Source organism: Paracoccidioides brasiliensis (genome assembly GCF_000150735.1).
Source record: "Paracoccidioides brasiliensis Pb18 unplaced genomic scaffold supercont2.42, whole genome shotgun sequence".
Taxonomy (NCBI): domain Eukaryota; kingdom Fungi; phylum Ascomycota; class Eurotiomycetes; order Onygenales; family Ajellomycetaceae; genus Paracoccidioides; species Paracoccidioides brasiliensis.
This window is the reverse complement of record NW_011371399.1, coordinates 1-12,938: the sequence shown is the minus strand read 5'-3', so window position 1 is coordinate 12,938 and position 12,938 is coordinate 1. Positions and strand designations below refer to the sequence as shown.

Here is a 12,938-nt window from a genome sequence, read left to right as displayed (position 1 = left end):
TTAGATAGATAAATTAAGCTTTTATTTTATTATTATTATATTTTTAGACTATATTATAATATTAAATATATCTAACAAAATTTCATCTTTTGAATCAAATCTTGTAACTCTGTTAATTTTTTAAAATCTATTATAGATCTAAACTTCTTCTGAACAAAAGTAATATTATCGTATCTACATGAATAAAATTAATTATTTAAAGTAGATTAATATCTGATAGCTTATTAAATTAACTTCTGATATAACTATTATATAAAATCAATAGATATTTGATAAAAAAATTAATAATTTAGATTAAATCATTTATTATAAAGTTTACTAAGTAGTCTATAACAATTCTCAATTAAAAAATATCAACTTCTCTGGAATATATTTTTTTATTATATTTGCTATTATTTTCTGAGCTTTAATAATTATCTCAACCTTTCAAGTATAATATACTTTATAAATAAATATAATTACTGTATTTTTAGATACTCAAGTACTATTGAGTAAATATATATATATTATAAGATAATTAGTCTTTTATTGATGAGAACTGATTAGCTAACTAATATATATAAACATCATATGAGATGATATAACTATAATATAATTATACTCAGCACCTTCTATATATCAATAAATGTATTTTATAATAGTACAGCATTTAATAATTTTTTAATAAAAAATATATTTATAGTTTTAATTTTCATTAAGTTATTTTATTATTTTAAATAAAATAATTAACTTTTTATATAATTAAATAAATAAGTTAATATAGTATAAATTAAAATAATTTAATATAATTTAAAAAAAAATAAAAAAAAATTAATAAAAAATTTTTAGTAAAAGTATTATTGAAAATATATTCTTAATTTTTATAAATTAAATATCAAATTTATTTAAAATTGAAGTTTATTCTCTAGAGATAATTTTTATTTTCTCTATAATTTTAATTAAAAACTTTTTTTCTAATTCAATATTAAATAAAAAGATTATAATATATTAATTAATTAAATATTTTTATTTTAATTTCTTTCTTATCTCACTATTCAATAAGTAATTCATTAGTATATGATTTGAATTTTTAACTATATCATAAAAATCATATTTATCAAAGTTTAAAGAATCTTTAAATCTTTTCATATATGAATGAAAGTAGTTATATTCAAGTTTTAATTATATAATAAAGAAAAATATTTTCTTTTTATATTTTATTGATGTAAACTTTTAATTTAATTTTATTTCATATTTTATATACTAAGTACTTTTCTTCTTTTCTCAAATATTTAGTTATTTATTAAAATATAATTCTTTAAGTTATTTTTTGAGTTTTAGTTTCAATCTTTACTACTAAATCTGCTTTTTTATTTTTTTTAAAGTATCTAGTAAATATTTAAGATAAATAAATCTATATATTTTTAATTTTATTTTTAATTTTAATTCTTTTTACTATTTTTTATTTGATTACTTTAAAATTTATATTTCTATAGTCTTTTCAATACTATTTAACTATCTGAAAATATTTAAATATTATTAAGTTAACTAAATAGTTATAATATGAATACTTAATTGAGAATTAAAATATGAAATAAAATAGTAATTATATATAAGAAATTTAAAAATTAATGTAAAATAAATTAATTTTTGAAGAGATCAATTCATTGCTCAATGATGTCTGCTGCTCAGCAATGAAATATATTAATGTAAAAAGTTTTGATATTATATTTTATATTATAAACTTTAAAAATAAAACAAATCATTAGTTTCACTGCATTCAGAGCAGTTTTATTCAGTTCTTCATATTGTAATAAATATACTCATTTATTATTAATTCTCTCTATCATCACAGTGAGACTGAGATAAGATACAGAAAAAGATAAAAGAATAAAACTTGTAAAATTACAGAGCAAAAAATATAAAATTACTAGAAAATATATATAAAATCATTAAACAAGACAGAGTCAGAAGAAAAACAAAAGCAGAAGAGAAGATATATATATAAAGATTTCAAAAGCCATATAGAGACTAGAGTGGTTGGAAAGCAGCACATTCTCAGTCAGTGGTGCGAAAGGGAAACACATAACTCAATAGCAAATGCTACAATTTAAACCAATCGGGGTTTGTCGGCCATGTTAGATTGATATATAATATAACTTCTTTTAAATGATTTTCCCCCCTTTTCCTTTTGGCTTTGGTAATGTGGCGATTGAAAGAAATACAGAAGTGAAAAAGAAGAGGAAAAAAAAGTCAAGACAGTAAGGTATCAATTGAAATGACCACTGACACATAAGTGAGTGGTAAAGGAACATGAAAAGTAGAAAAACAAGGACCAAAAAAAAAAAATTGATGTGGTATACTAGTGACGATGACATGTCATGGGAAACGCAAAAAGGAAAAAACCAACAAGATCGAGCAAATCTGACAGGTATCAGGAGGCTGCGCCAAGTGTATGAATCATTCATCAGGCCCCAAATAAACCATAATTAAAAACAAGAGAACGCCAAACCGTATAAGAAAAGGAAATAAAAAGAGTGCAATGCAAATCCATCTAGTCAGGTGAAGCGCAAAGTAGTCGCTGGTTTCATATTCATATCCACCCTTCAGTTGTGGGGGATGAATGATTTCACCAACTATCCAGAAAGTTTGGAAAAATGCTTCGTCCAAATCCATCCAACCTGCCGCGTGGGGTCATCTTGATTTCGCGCCAGCCACAGATCGCCCTTCTCGCCAATGACATCAAATATCTCGCCAGCAACATATGTCAGGTAAGGATACCCGGCCTCCCGTCGCGCACGGTCGATGTTAAATTCGAATAAACTCGCCACGAGAAACAGAACTGACGGATCCTTTTTCTGCTCCGATTCATCCATGGGGGTTGCTGTCGGCGGAGATTCGGTCATGGGCATTGCTGATGAGAAGAAACCATCGGATCGTGTGGTAGGTGGTGATGACGGATGTAGAGCTGGTTTGGGCGTAGTGCCACGATTATTGCTGATTGCCAGTAGCGGATCCGCAAGGAAATCTTGAAGCATCGGTGGATCGAGAGAGAGCAGTGGCAGTGATGGAGAGATGTTGGAAGGTCGAGATGCGTAAGTGGTCCCTGCGTTTGTTGTGTTGTTCACTAGTGCTGTCATCGACGGAACGTGTTGCCCGTTTAGCATGTCAGATACACCAGTCATGCGGACGGAAAATCCAGAGTTGGTGCGTACTCGTCCGGCGGAGAATGCTTGGGCTCCATTATTGTGCGTTTCGTTAAAGCTGTCGGCCTGAAAAGACTGTATAAGACTGCCAGGGCTGCCGATGCTGGACTCGTACGACATCTTGGGTGAATTACTCTGCTCAAAGGAGGTCGATTGATTGGAATTGGAATTAGTAGTGGTATACGCAGTATGAATGTTCGCGCTGTTTACTGTAGAGGGTCTTCGAGAGGGTGATCCATCCGCTCTGTTTGACGCTGAGGGTGGGCTAAATCCAGCAAAATTTGCAACCTCTGCAAGTATCGAGCCATTGCAGATACCCAACGACAAGACTTGTGCATCACTGAAGGAGAAATCTGCAGACCAATCGGCCCCGATATGCTCCAGGTCTTGGGGGATTCGCTCGATGATATACCCAAGTCGTTTCTCGATCAAACCGAGCCAAGTCTTTTGGATTTCCACAAAGTTATTCAGGCACGCTTCGGTCAATTTACCGGTCAAGTCGAAAAGTTTGGTCAGTTCCTCCTTCAACGTCACATTCAGAGCAATGAACTGCTCCCCTTGCTCAATGGTTTTTTTGTCTGCCTTGTCGCCGCGGTCCTTGAGGGTTTTGTAACGGACATAATCCATCAGCCGTTTATTACGCTTTTGCATCACCCGTTGTGGTCCATCATGAAGCTTTAGAAGCGTGATCATAGGGAGAATCACGCTTTTCCTGACAGTGGAAACCTGAGAAACCAAGAAAAGCAGACCGTTAGCATTTCTTTTTCCAACAAGGTAATCAAGTAAAGCTTACATGATCAACCAGAGCTACAGTAAGGACATCGTTCACAGCGATCCTGAACTGACACCATTTACTTTCCAACTCGGGGTAATTTGACGGGGAAACATTGATATAGGACTCGATTGCAAGAACATATTCATGGAACCTTTTAAATGACGCCTGCACCTCCGTAGTGTAGAGTTCTACATCTCGCATGATCAATTGGAGCTGGAAAAAATTGTCCCCAAATTGCTGGGAGAGTACCAAAAATTCTTTATCTGCAAACATATCTGTGATACCGATATGGGCCTTTATTTTCTCTGTGCGCCGGCCGAATGCTTTGGAGAGTCCTGCACGCACGTCCGATTCCTTGCGCTTACGCCCACTGATAATTTGCCCAACTACATCGGCGCGTTTCTTCATATCGTTGATCCTCACGGATATGCTAGTTGTTTCACGGAGCGCATTCGTCAAGGCAGCATGGTCCGGGTGGTCCGGTGGGGTCGTGCCGAGAAGCTCCGTTAGTAATAGAGGATATTTCACAATGCGCTGAACCGGCTTCACAAGTAAAGAATCAAGGTTCCATGCGGATGTCAAATCCACCGCCCAGTCGCGGCATTCCTTCAGCCATATAGTGACATTCTTCTTTCGCAGGAGAACCTCAAGAGTTTTGTTAGCGGCATCATGATTCCGCAGGTATTCGGAATACACTTTCTCCATCCGCTCGATATTTTCCATGAACACCTGACCGATCGAAGTTTGGCTATCCTTTTCACCATCTGATAATTCTGAGGTTGGATTGGCTTGGTTATATGTCATGAAACCACTCGCCTGCACCAACCTACTTCCGCCACGCTTGCTTTTATATCGCTGGGACTGGGGTAGTACGTAAACGCTTTTAGCAGCGCGTTTTAAACAGTCCTGAAAATCCATCGAAAACTGGACAACCTGGTCGGAGTTCCCAAACAGGGTTTTGATATCATCCTGAGACAAATCCAGACATGAGCTGGAGGTTCCTTTGTAGATATCCACAACGACAGTCATGTCCTGACCAAAAGTGTGCTCCGTGTCAACTAATTCTTTTATGATATGTTTTCGCTTTTTAAGACGGCGCTGTTCGGGGGATGGAAAGGATTTCTGCACGGAAGTCTCCACACTAGGACGATCGACACCTGAGGAGTCTTGTGGTGTGGCTGATAATACCAGGTTTTGCGGAGATGGTGCTAAACCAGACTGGTGAAGAGAAGACTCTTCACTGCAACGCGTGCTTAGTTTCTGATCTGTAGATATAACCGAGACACTAGGGTGAATTAGTGAAGGAGGATTATTTGAAGATATACTTGGAGGTGATGTTACAGGCGGATGTACACCTGGTTCATGAAGTTGTTTAGCGCCAACACTCCGAGAGCCGGGGATGGGAGGGGGGGAGTGGTCGGGAAGTGGAGGCGGTCGAACAGTAGGTGAATCGTCATCTTGGGGAGTTTGGATATTGATCGAAAGACCAAATCCTTCATCAGGCTCTGTGGGTGCAAATTTGGGGACTGCAACGGGAAGCCGCGGGGTTTCGGTGCCATCACGGATCGCGCTCGGAGAATTTCCTGTACTCTCTTCCGACGCAGCCAGGTGCATCCATTCAGCGACAGACGGAGAAGCCTTCTCCCAGTCTTCTCTGAAATTCAAACTGGCGCGATATTGCACGTATTCTGGGTTTGGAACATTTACGGACTCAGGGTCGATTATGCTATCCTCACTCAGAACCTCAGTTTTCTGGTTATCATCACCCCGAGAGGAAGGTGGACGGCTCGTTCGGACACGTGTCGCAATTCCGAAATCAGATTTGAGTAAGTGGGATCCCTCGAACCCCAGTTCTTGTAAGAAAAGTTGAGTGACGCGTTTTGAATTCCATCCACCATGCTTAGCCAAATCGGGATACTGTTGCATCATCTGCGTGCTATACCGGACATTATGTGCAGGACGAGTGGATTGCTTCAGGAGATCCCCATCGCAGTGTTGAAATTCAATTTCTCCGGTGGTAGGAGAGTCAGCGCGTGGTTGTGAAACGAGCGGTTGAGGAGTGCGACTACTCTCGTCCGTGGATATGGGCATATGGGCATCGGGGTCTGATGGATTCTTCATTATTTTCTCTAAAGGAGCAACGATGAACTGTCGATCTTGAAAGGACGAGCTCCAGGAGCTTGTACTCCAGCGATGACGATCGCCATTGCTCCTAAAGTCGTCCGCAGCCTCACATTGATCTTGGTTGTCCCTGCTATTGTCCTGTGATTCGTCGAGGTAGCGGCTCCGCCCGAGCATGATTTGAATCGACTCCTTATCGTCCCTCTCAGAGAAAGAATCCGAATAAGCGGAGCTACTTGGACTGGATTCTCGCATTTGCATGATTTGACTGAGCACAGTCCGGTGGATCTGAGAAGATGGTTGGTGATAATCTGTTTGCGGTTCAGGATCAAAGGTTGTAATGTCGGTATCCACAGTCACCGCTGAAGCCGGGGCGATATCTGAACACGGCGTTCGAGTTCGAGGGACATCTAAGTTCTCGTTGGGCCGCTCGACAGGTTCCATAACTGAGCAGTTGTTATTATCTTGGCCGAATGATGTAACATGACGACCTGTTTCCTTACGTTCCGTGACATTGTTGACCACTTCCGGGGAGCGTCGTTCATCGGGTGTAACGAATGCATCATGTCCATCGCAGATATCAGGAGTCTCTGGGCAACTTTCCATTGAGACACGCGAGAGATCGTTTCTCTTGTTGAGTTGTGACTCCACTTGCGATTCGTCCAGCGATGACGGTTGCGTGTTTTTACTTCCGTCTCCACCCGCTTCTCTTTCTTCAACCAACTGACGTCGTTTAATGGCGCGTTCTTCCCGTTTCGCATTTTCCTCCACAGTTTTATTGAATGCCTGTTGGATCTTCCGTCGGCGGGCAGCAAAGTCGACATTCCCCAGTTCCGGAAGCCGCCTTGACTTTGTCTTTGAAGGTCTTGCATCCACAAGCGGAGTGGTAGACTGATTCTGTAGGGTTGATATTCTATCTACCACTCTAGCGCGTGACGCGGAAGTGGTCGCTGATGACACCGGTTGACGAGGTCGTGAACTTCTTAACTGGGGAGACTTTTTCGGAGGCGGCACGGATATATAAGTATTTAGAGTCGGGCTTTCTTCGGGAGTTAGGTGAGACGGCATGTGTCCCCAACTATGTTGTGAAGGTGACGTTATATTAAGGGTCGTCGGAGGGAGTTTAACATTAGGAGAGTGTTTTGAAGAATGTTTCGGAAGCGCACTGCTACCTTTGGGTGGAAGTCCTACGTGCATAATATATCGATCCATAGCTGAGTTGGCTCTTGTTGAATGTGCGGAGCCACCAGAATCAGATGTCTGGCTAAGGCGGCGGGTTGAAACCGGGATACGTGACTGAGAATTGCATATGATCCGAGTCCTCGTATTAGGAGTTGGTTGTAGGGTGACTTCATTAACGAGAATCCCCATCTTTATGTCTGACGAATCGAAAGATTTGGAGGCGGAGGAGGAAGCGATGGAAAGGTTTGGCGTTAAATTGCTTCGGAATCGCCGGTGAGCAACGGGGGTGTGTGTAATAGCTTTAGTATGATTAAAATATTCAAAGGATGGGGAGTATCCAAGATACCAGGCGGTAGGGGATGTTGGAGAGAGTGTGTTGTCAGGGTCTAGAGGTAAGTTGACAACCATCGGGTTGGGGGTGTGAATGCTACAATCCGAACCTCTCCGCCAACGGGGAGATGAAGTATCTTGACCACACAATCTGAGCTGTGATCGAGTAGGGATGATTTCACCAAACAACGGCTGTTTTGCAGGGGGCGATCCGAACGAATGGCGCCCACTGTCGTTATTTAACCACAGTGAACGCTGGCTCTGTCGCCCGGGATGCCGAGATAACGGGGGTGATCGATGATCTTCCCGTTCATTATCCCCCTTGTGGGTATGCTGTTGGGTACCACTCAGGCGGGAGTATGCGCTATCACAGGAAACGGGACTGCCGTCCCTCGAAGATGAACGTGAATGAGGGGGTTTCGTGGGAAGCGGATCCAATTTCTGGTTAAATCTATCCACTAGCTCCTTTAACGATGATTGCCTTTGTTGTGGGTTTCTTGCGACGGAGGAGTCGATTGAGCTGGGCCGAGAGGGGTTGAAAGAAGAGAATGAGTGGTATTGATGAGAGCGTGAGGAAAAAGGGGGATTGTTTGATGTCAGTGACGGGTTATTCGGAGGATAGCAGCCAGATAAAACATTCGACTTTCTCAAGTAAGAAGCTGAGGTCATATTGTTGACAACCGCTGCGGGACCATCATCACTGAAAGGATCATTGTATTGTAGATAGAAGTCGCGAGGGTCCGGAGAGGTTTCATCACTCGTAGGGTAATGTCGTCTACTAATGTGTTGGTTTGTGAAGTTTGTGGTGAGAGAGAGTTGTCGAGATGAGCCTGGGGAGCCGGTGGGTTTGTAGGTGGTTGCCGGGAGGAGCGGGAGATGAGAAGACAGGGATGAGGAGGACTGGGAAATGTCGTTATTACTCTCGAAGGCCTGATCTGAATTGATAGCCTCGAGACTGCTGACAGAGGGGAATTGTGGATTTTGATCCTGACGGTGAAAAGAATGAACAAGGTGGTTTAACGAATCGCAATTGCGTTCCACCTCATTAGCAGGCATCTTCCACAGAACCCGGGCAGGAGCTTTACCCAACCGAAAAAAAAAATATTTAAAAAAAAAAATATTATATATATTGTCGGTATTAAGAAAGAAAAAAAAGAAAACCTCCTCCAGGAGTAGGGTGACTCGTGGAACGAACGAACTGGGAAGTATGTGTAAACAGGGCGAGAAAATACGGGCCAGGGCCAGATGCGGGTAGGGTAGGCAGGAAATTAATTAGGGTATAACAGCACTTCTATTCGAAGGAGACGAGGACGAGAAACGAGCGAGCGACAAGTGGTCCAGCGTCACGACGTGGCGGGTGGGATGACCAGGGATTTCAGGTATCTGTCATCTCTTGTTGGTTGATGGATAAGATGAACGGCATGTTGAGGTGTCCAATTCCTCCAGCTTGTCACGACTCCAAATGCTCCCAAGACACAAATACGCAAACACGTCCCTTCGACGGTCTTGGGGATGACAAGAGCTCGCTAGTGGGAGGGCCAGGTCCTGACCGGCCTGGCGAGTTTAATGAGGTTTCGGTGAGGGGACTTGGATTCGGACATATAATGAGGCGTCGTCTGAAGAGACAAAAGTGAGGTAATCCTGACACAGATGGGCCCTAAATAAGGGACTTGATAAGAGAGACGGAGGGAGGACAGACAGATTAGTAACCGAGTTGAAACTTTTTATGAGGGGACAGGAAATAAATACTAATATGAAAATAGTCGTGTATAAGCAGGATGCAGAATGCAGGAAGCAAAAGTCGTGGCATAAGAATGAAACATATCAAACAAGACAAGAAGACAACACAAGACGCGAAAACAAATAGGGTTTAATATCAGGAAGTGCAAATCAACTGGTAGGCACAGTTATTTATTTTAATGTGTGACTATAACAAGAAAGTCTGAACTTTCTTAACACTAGTTGAGACTGATTATCCTGTAACTGATAATTGCCATTCAATCTGATTTCATTTCAATGCTCTGAGATTTAATGACAAACTTTGGAAATGAGATTTTGTTAATATTTAGTATATTTTATGAACAGGTTCACATGATTTAAACATTAAATATCTTCTATACATGCATCTTATACTTATTTATTGACTTCAAATATATTAGAATATCACATATATAAACTATATAGTATATATTATAAAGATTTAATATTATAACTCAATCTAAAATCAAGATAAATAAGATAAAAATTTTAATTTATCTATTTAACTGGACGGCTATAATAAGAATATTAAATTGAGAATTAGAATATTAAAATGAATAAATAGTTAAACTTAAATAATTAAGAATTAGAGTAAATTATTTATCAGAGCATAGCAGAGTATTATAATACAGTTACTTATTATAGCGCAGTTGCTGATAATATGAGATAAGATTAATTTATTTTTATTCTTAACTATTTATATATATTAGACTGCTTATTTATTTTCATATTTTAATATTCAATTTAATAATCTCATCATAGCTACTTAGTTAAATAGAGAGATTGAAGCTTTTATTTTATTATTATTATATCTTTAGTTAAGTTATGATATAATACTAAATTCTATTTTCTCATAAGTTTTAAAGATTGAATAAGTAGATCTTATGTTCATGTCCATGTTTATATTTATATTTATATCTATATCTGATGAAGCTTTTTAATAATTGTAACTATGTAAAGTACTTAAAATCTAAGTTAATTTTTAATTTTTTTAATTATTCTTTATTAGTTTTATTTTTATTATAAAAGCTTCTTTTGTTGCTTTTCATTAAAAATTTAAATATACTATTTAAAAGCTCTGTTATTAAAACCAATAGTTAAAGATTTAATATTAATCTTATAAATTAAATACTAGTTACTACAGATAGCTTTAATTAGATCTCAATTTTGTCTGAAATTCTAATTATTAAACTTTAAAAAATTAATTAATTAAATTTTGGAATTTAATATCTGACTTTTCTCAATTAAAGTTAAACTATATATTAATCAAACTGCTATTGAAGAGCTGATTATTTTGTTTTACAATAACTACTTGAATTTATATTGAAGTATACAAGCAATAATTCTATTTTAGCTAACTAAAGCTGAAAAAGCAAGTAATTAAGATGAAAAACAAATTATACAGTTTAAAGCAAAGCTCAAGTAAATCTTTAACAGTCTATATTACTAAGTTAAATGTATTTTCTATAATATAATAATATAAAAGTAGTTAAATTCTTTAAAAATTTTCTAATTTATCGGAGTTTTATTATGTTAATTCACAACAGTCTAGCTCAGCAGATGAATCTATTTTAGATCTACAAGAAATTTTTGTATATTATTTAGCAATTAGCTTTTAATTTATTATTATTATTATTATTTTTATTTAAGATGTATTCAATTAATAACTATAATATTTATTTAGTTAAAATTAAAATTAACTATTTTACTAATATATTAATAAATAGTAATTGAATTATATACTTAAAGAGTTTTATTTCATTATTATTATTATTATTCTTTATTTAAGTTGCATTCAATTAGTATCTATATAAGAAAATTGTAAAAATATATAAAGAGCTATAAAGAAAATATTTAAAAAAGAAAGTAAAAATCTTATTTAATTTAATATAGATAAAATTGAATTGATTTATTTTTATTCTAAAAAAATAAACAAGAGAAAACTATTATTCTTTAAAATAATGTTATATAATTTAAAACTTAAATAAGATAGCTGGGAATATGATTAAATTCAAAGCTTAACTTTAAAGTTTATATTTAAAAAATAGTTTCTCAAGCTGAGAAAACTTTGAATAATATTATTAAACTTTTTAATATAAAAGAAATTTATCTTTTCAAGTTATAAAATAATTATATAGAGTTGGTACAGTATCTATATCAGATTACATAGTATAAATTTAATAGAAAAAGTAAAAAAACTTTATTAGTCAATTTTCACTATTAAAAAATAAAGCTTTAAAAAGAATTATAAAAGCTATTAAAATATTTTCAGTTAAAGCTATAGAAATAAAGATTTTAATTCTATCATCAGCTATTAGATTTGATAAAACCTGTATGAATTACACTTCAAGAATTATAAAAATAAATATAAATCATCTAATTCAAATGAAAATATTTATTTTATATTCTTAGATATATTTGAAAAAAACTTAAATAGAGAAAGATTTCTAGATTAGAATGAATACTTTAATAATTTAAGAAGCTATTATCTTCTTAGCTATATAGAATATATACTATGATTAAAGATTAATTATCAAGCTTAAATATAAAAAGTTTAAATTATAATAAACTCTAATTGTACCTCTGCACACTTATATCTGATGTAAATGCGCCATAGTGTAACAATAAAAACAGAATAACAATAAAAATATAAATAATTAAAACTTCAAAAATTAATATCTCATCATCATATTGCTAATTTATGATAATTACTTTATCTATATTATCTGTAGTAGCTGTATTATTCATGAAATGTTTATATATATCATTAATCTCTTATTGAGTTGAATTTGTGGCATTTTTCTTCAAAGCTCTCTCAACATGTTTGACTCTATTATAATATTCTTTTTCTGCTTTCTTCTTTTTATATTACACAATTTTTCTATTTGCATCTCTGACAGTGAGTATATGTTTTACTTGAACCTGCTGATGTGTATTTTATTACTGCAATATTTGATTTCAAGATAGTAACTCTCAATCTCACTCTCTCTTATAGTATTGAGTTTTGTCTGAACAAGACTGTCTTGAAAAATCTTATTCAATCAATTACTCAAATGAGATGATTTGAAATTAAGTATATTCTTTATATCTTATATTGTCTTCTTTGCTACTCAAATATGATGTTGTAGCTTTTCAATTATCTTGAGTGAGAATAGCTGTGATGAAGCAGTATTTGAACAGCTTAATTGCAGCAAAAAGAAGTCTTCTTTATATATTTGCAACTCAGAGTAGTCAGGGATCTTTGAATCTAGCTTAAGCAATATAGATTATGAGTTGAATGAGACAATAACATAATTTGCAAAGTCAGTCTGAATAATAGAAGATTGAAAAGTTTTTTTACAGACATCAACTAGATTCTGTAAAAATTGACATTTTTTATACTACTCATATCTGTATCATGTTGCTTGATTAACTGTCTTTGAGTGATAGTGCTTATAATGCTGAAAAGACATCTTATCTAAAGATTGCAGTATATGAGTTGAATATGAAGAAAATTCATATAGAATGATTTTGTAAAAATCACAATATTATAGAAATTCTTCAATGAGATGAGATTTATAATTGTCAAGAAGCAGCAATTGATGACT

General features: G+C 35.5%; 1 protein-coding gene across 1 annotated transcript; it reads right to left on the bottom strand.

The window, feature by feature from the left end:
* Window positions 1-2,615: 2,615 nt before the first annotated feature.
* Window positions 2,616-8,649, bottom strand: PADG_12531 (uncharacterized protein; the record flags this gene model as incomplete). Its single annotated transcript, XM_010765729.1, has 2 exons — window positions 2,616-3,911; window positions 3,979-8,649. The coding sequence occupies 2 exons, from the start codon at window positions 8,647-8,649 to the stop codon at window positions 2,616-2,618; spliced, it is 5,967 nt and encodes a 1,988-aa protein (XP_010764031.1).
* Between the last annotated feature and the right edge of the window lie 4,289 nt (window positions 8,650-12,938).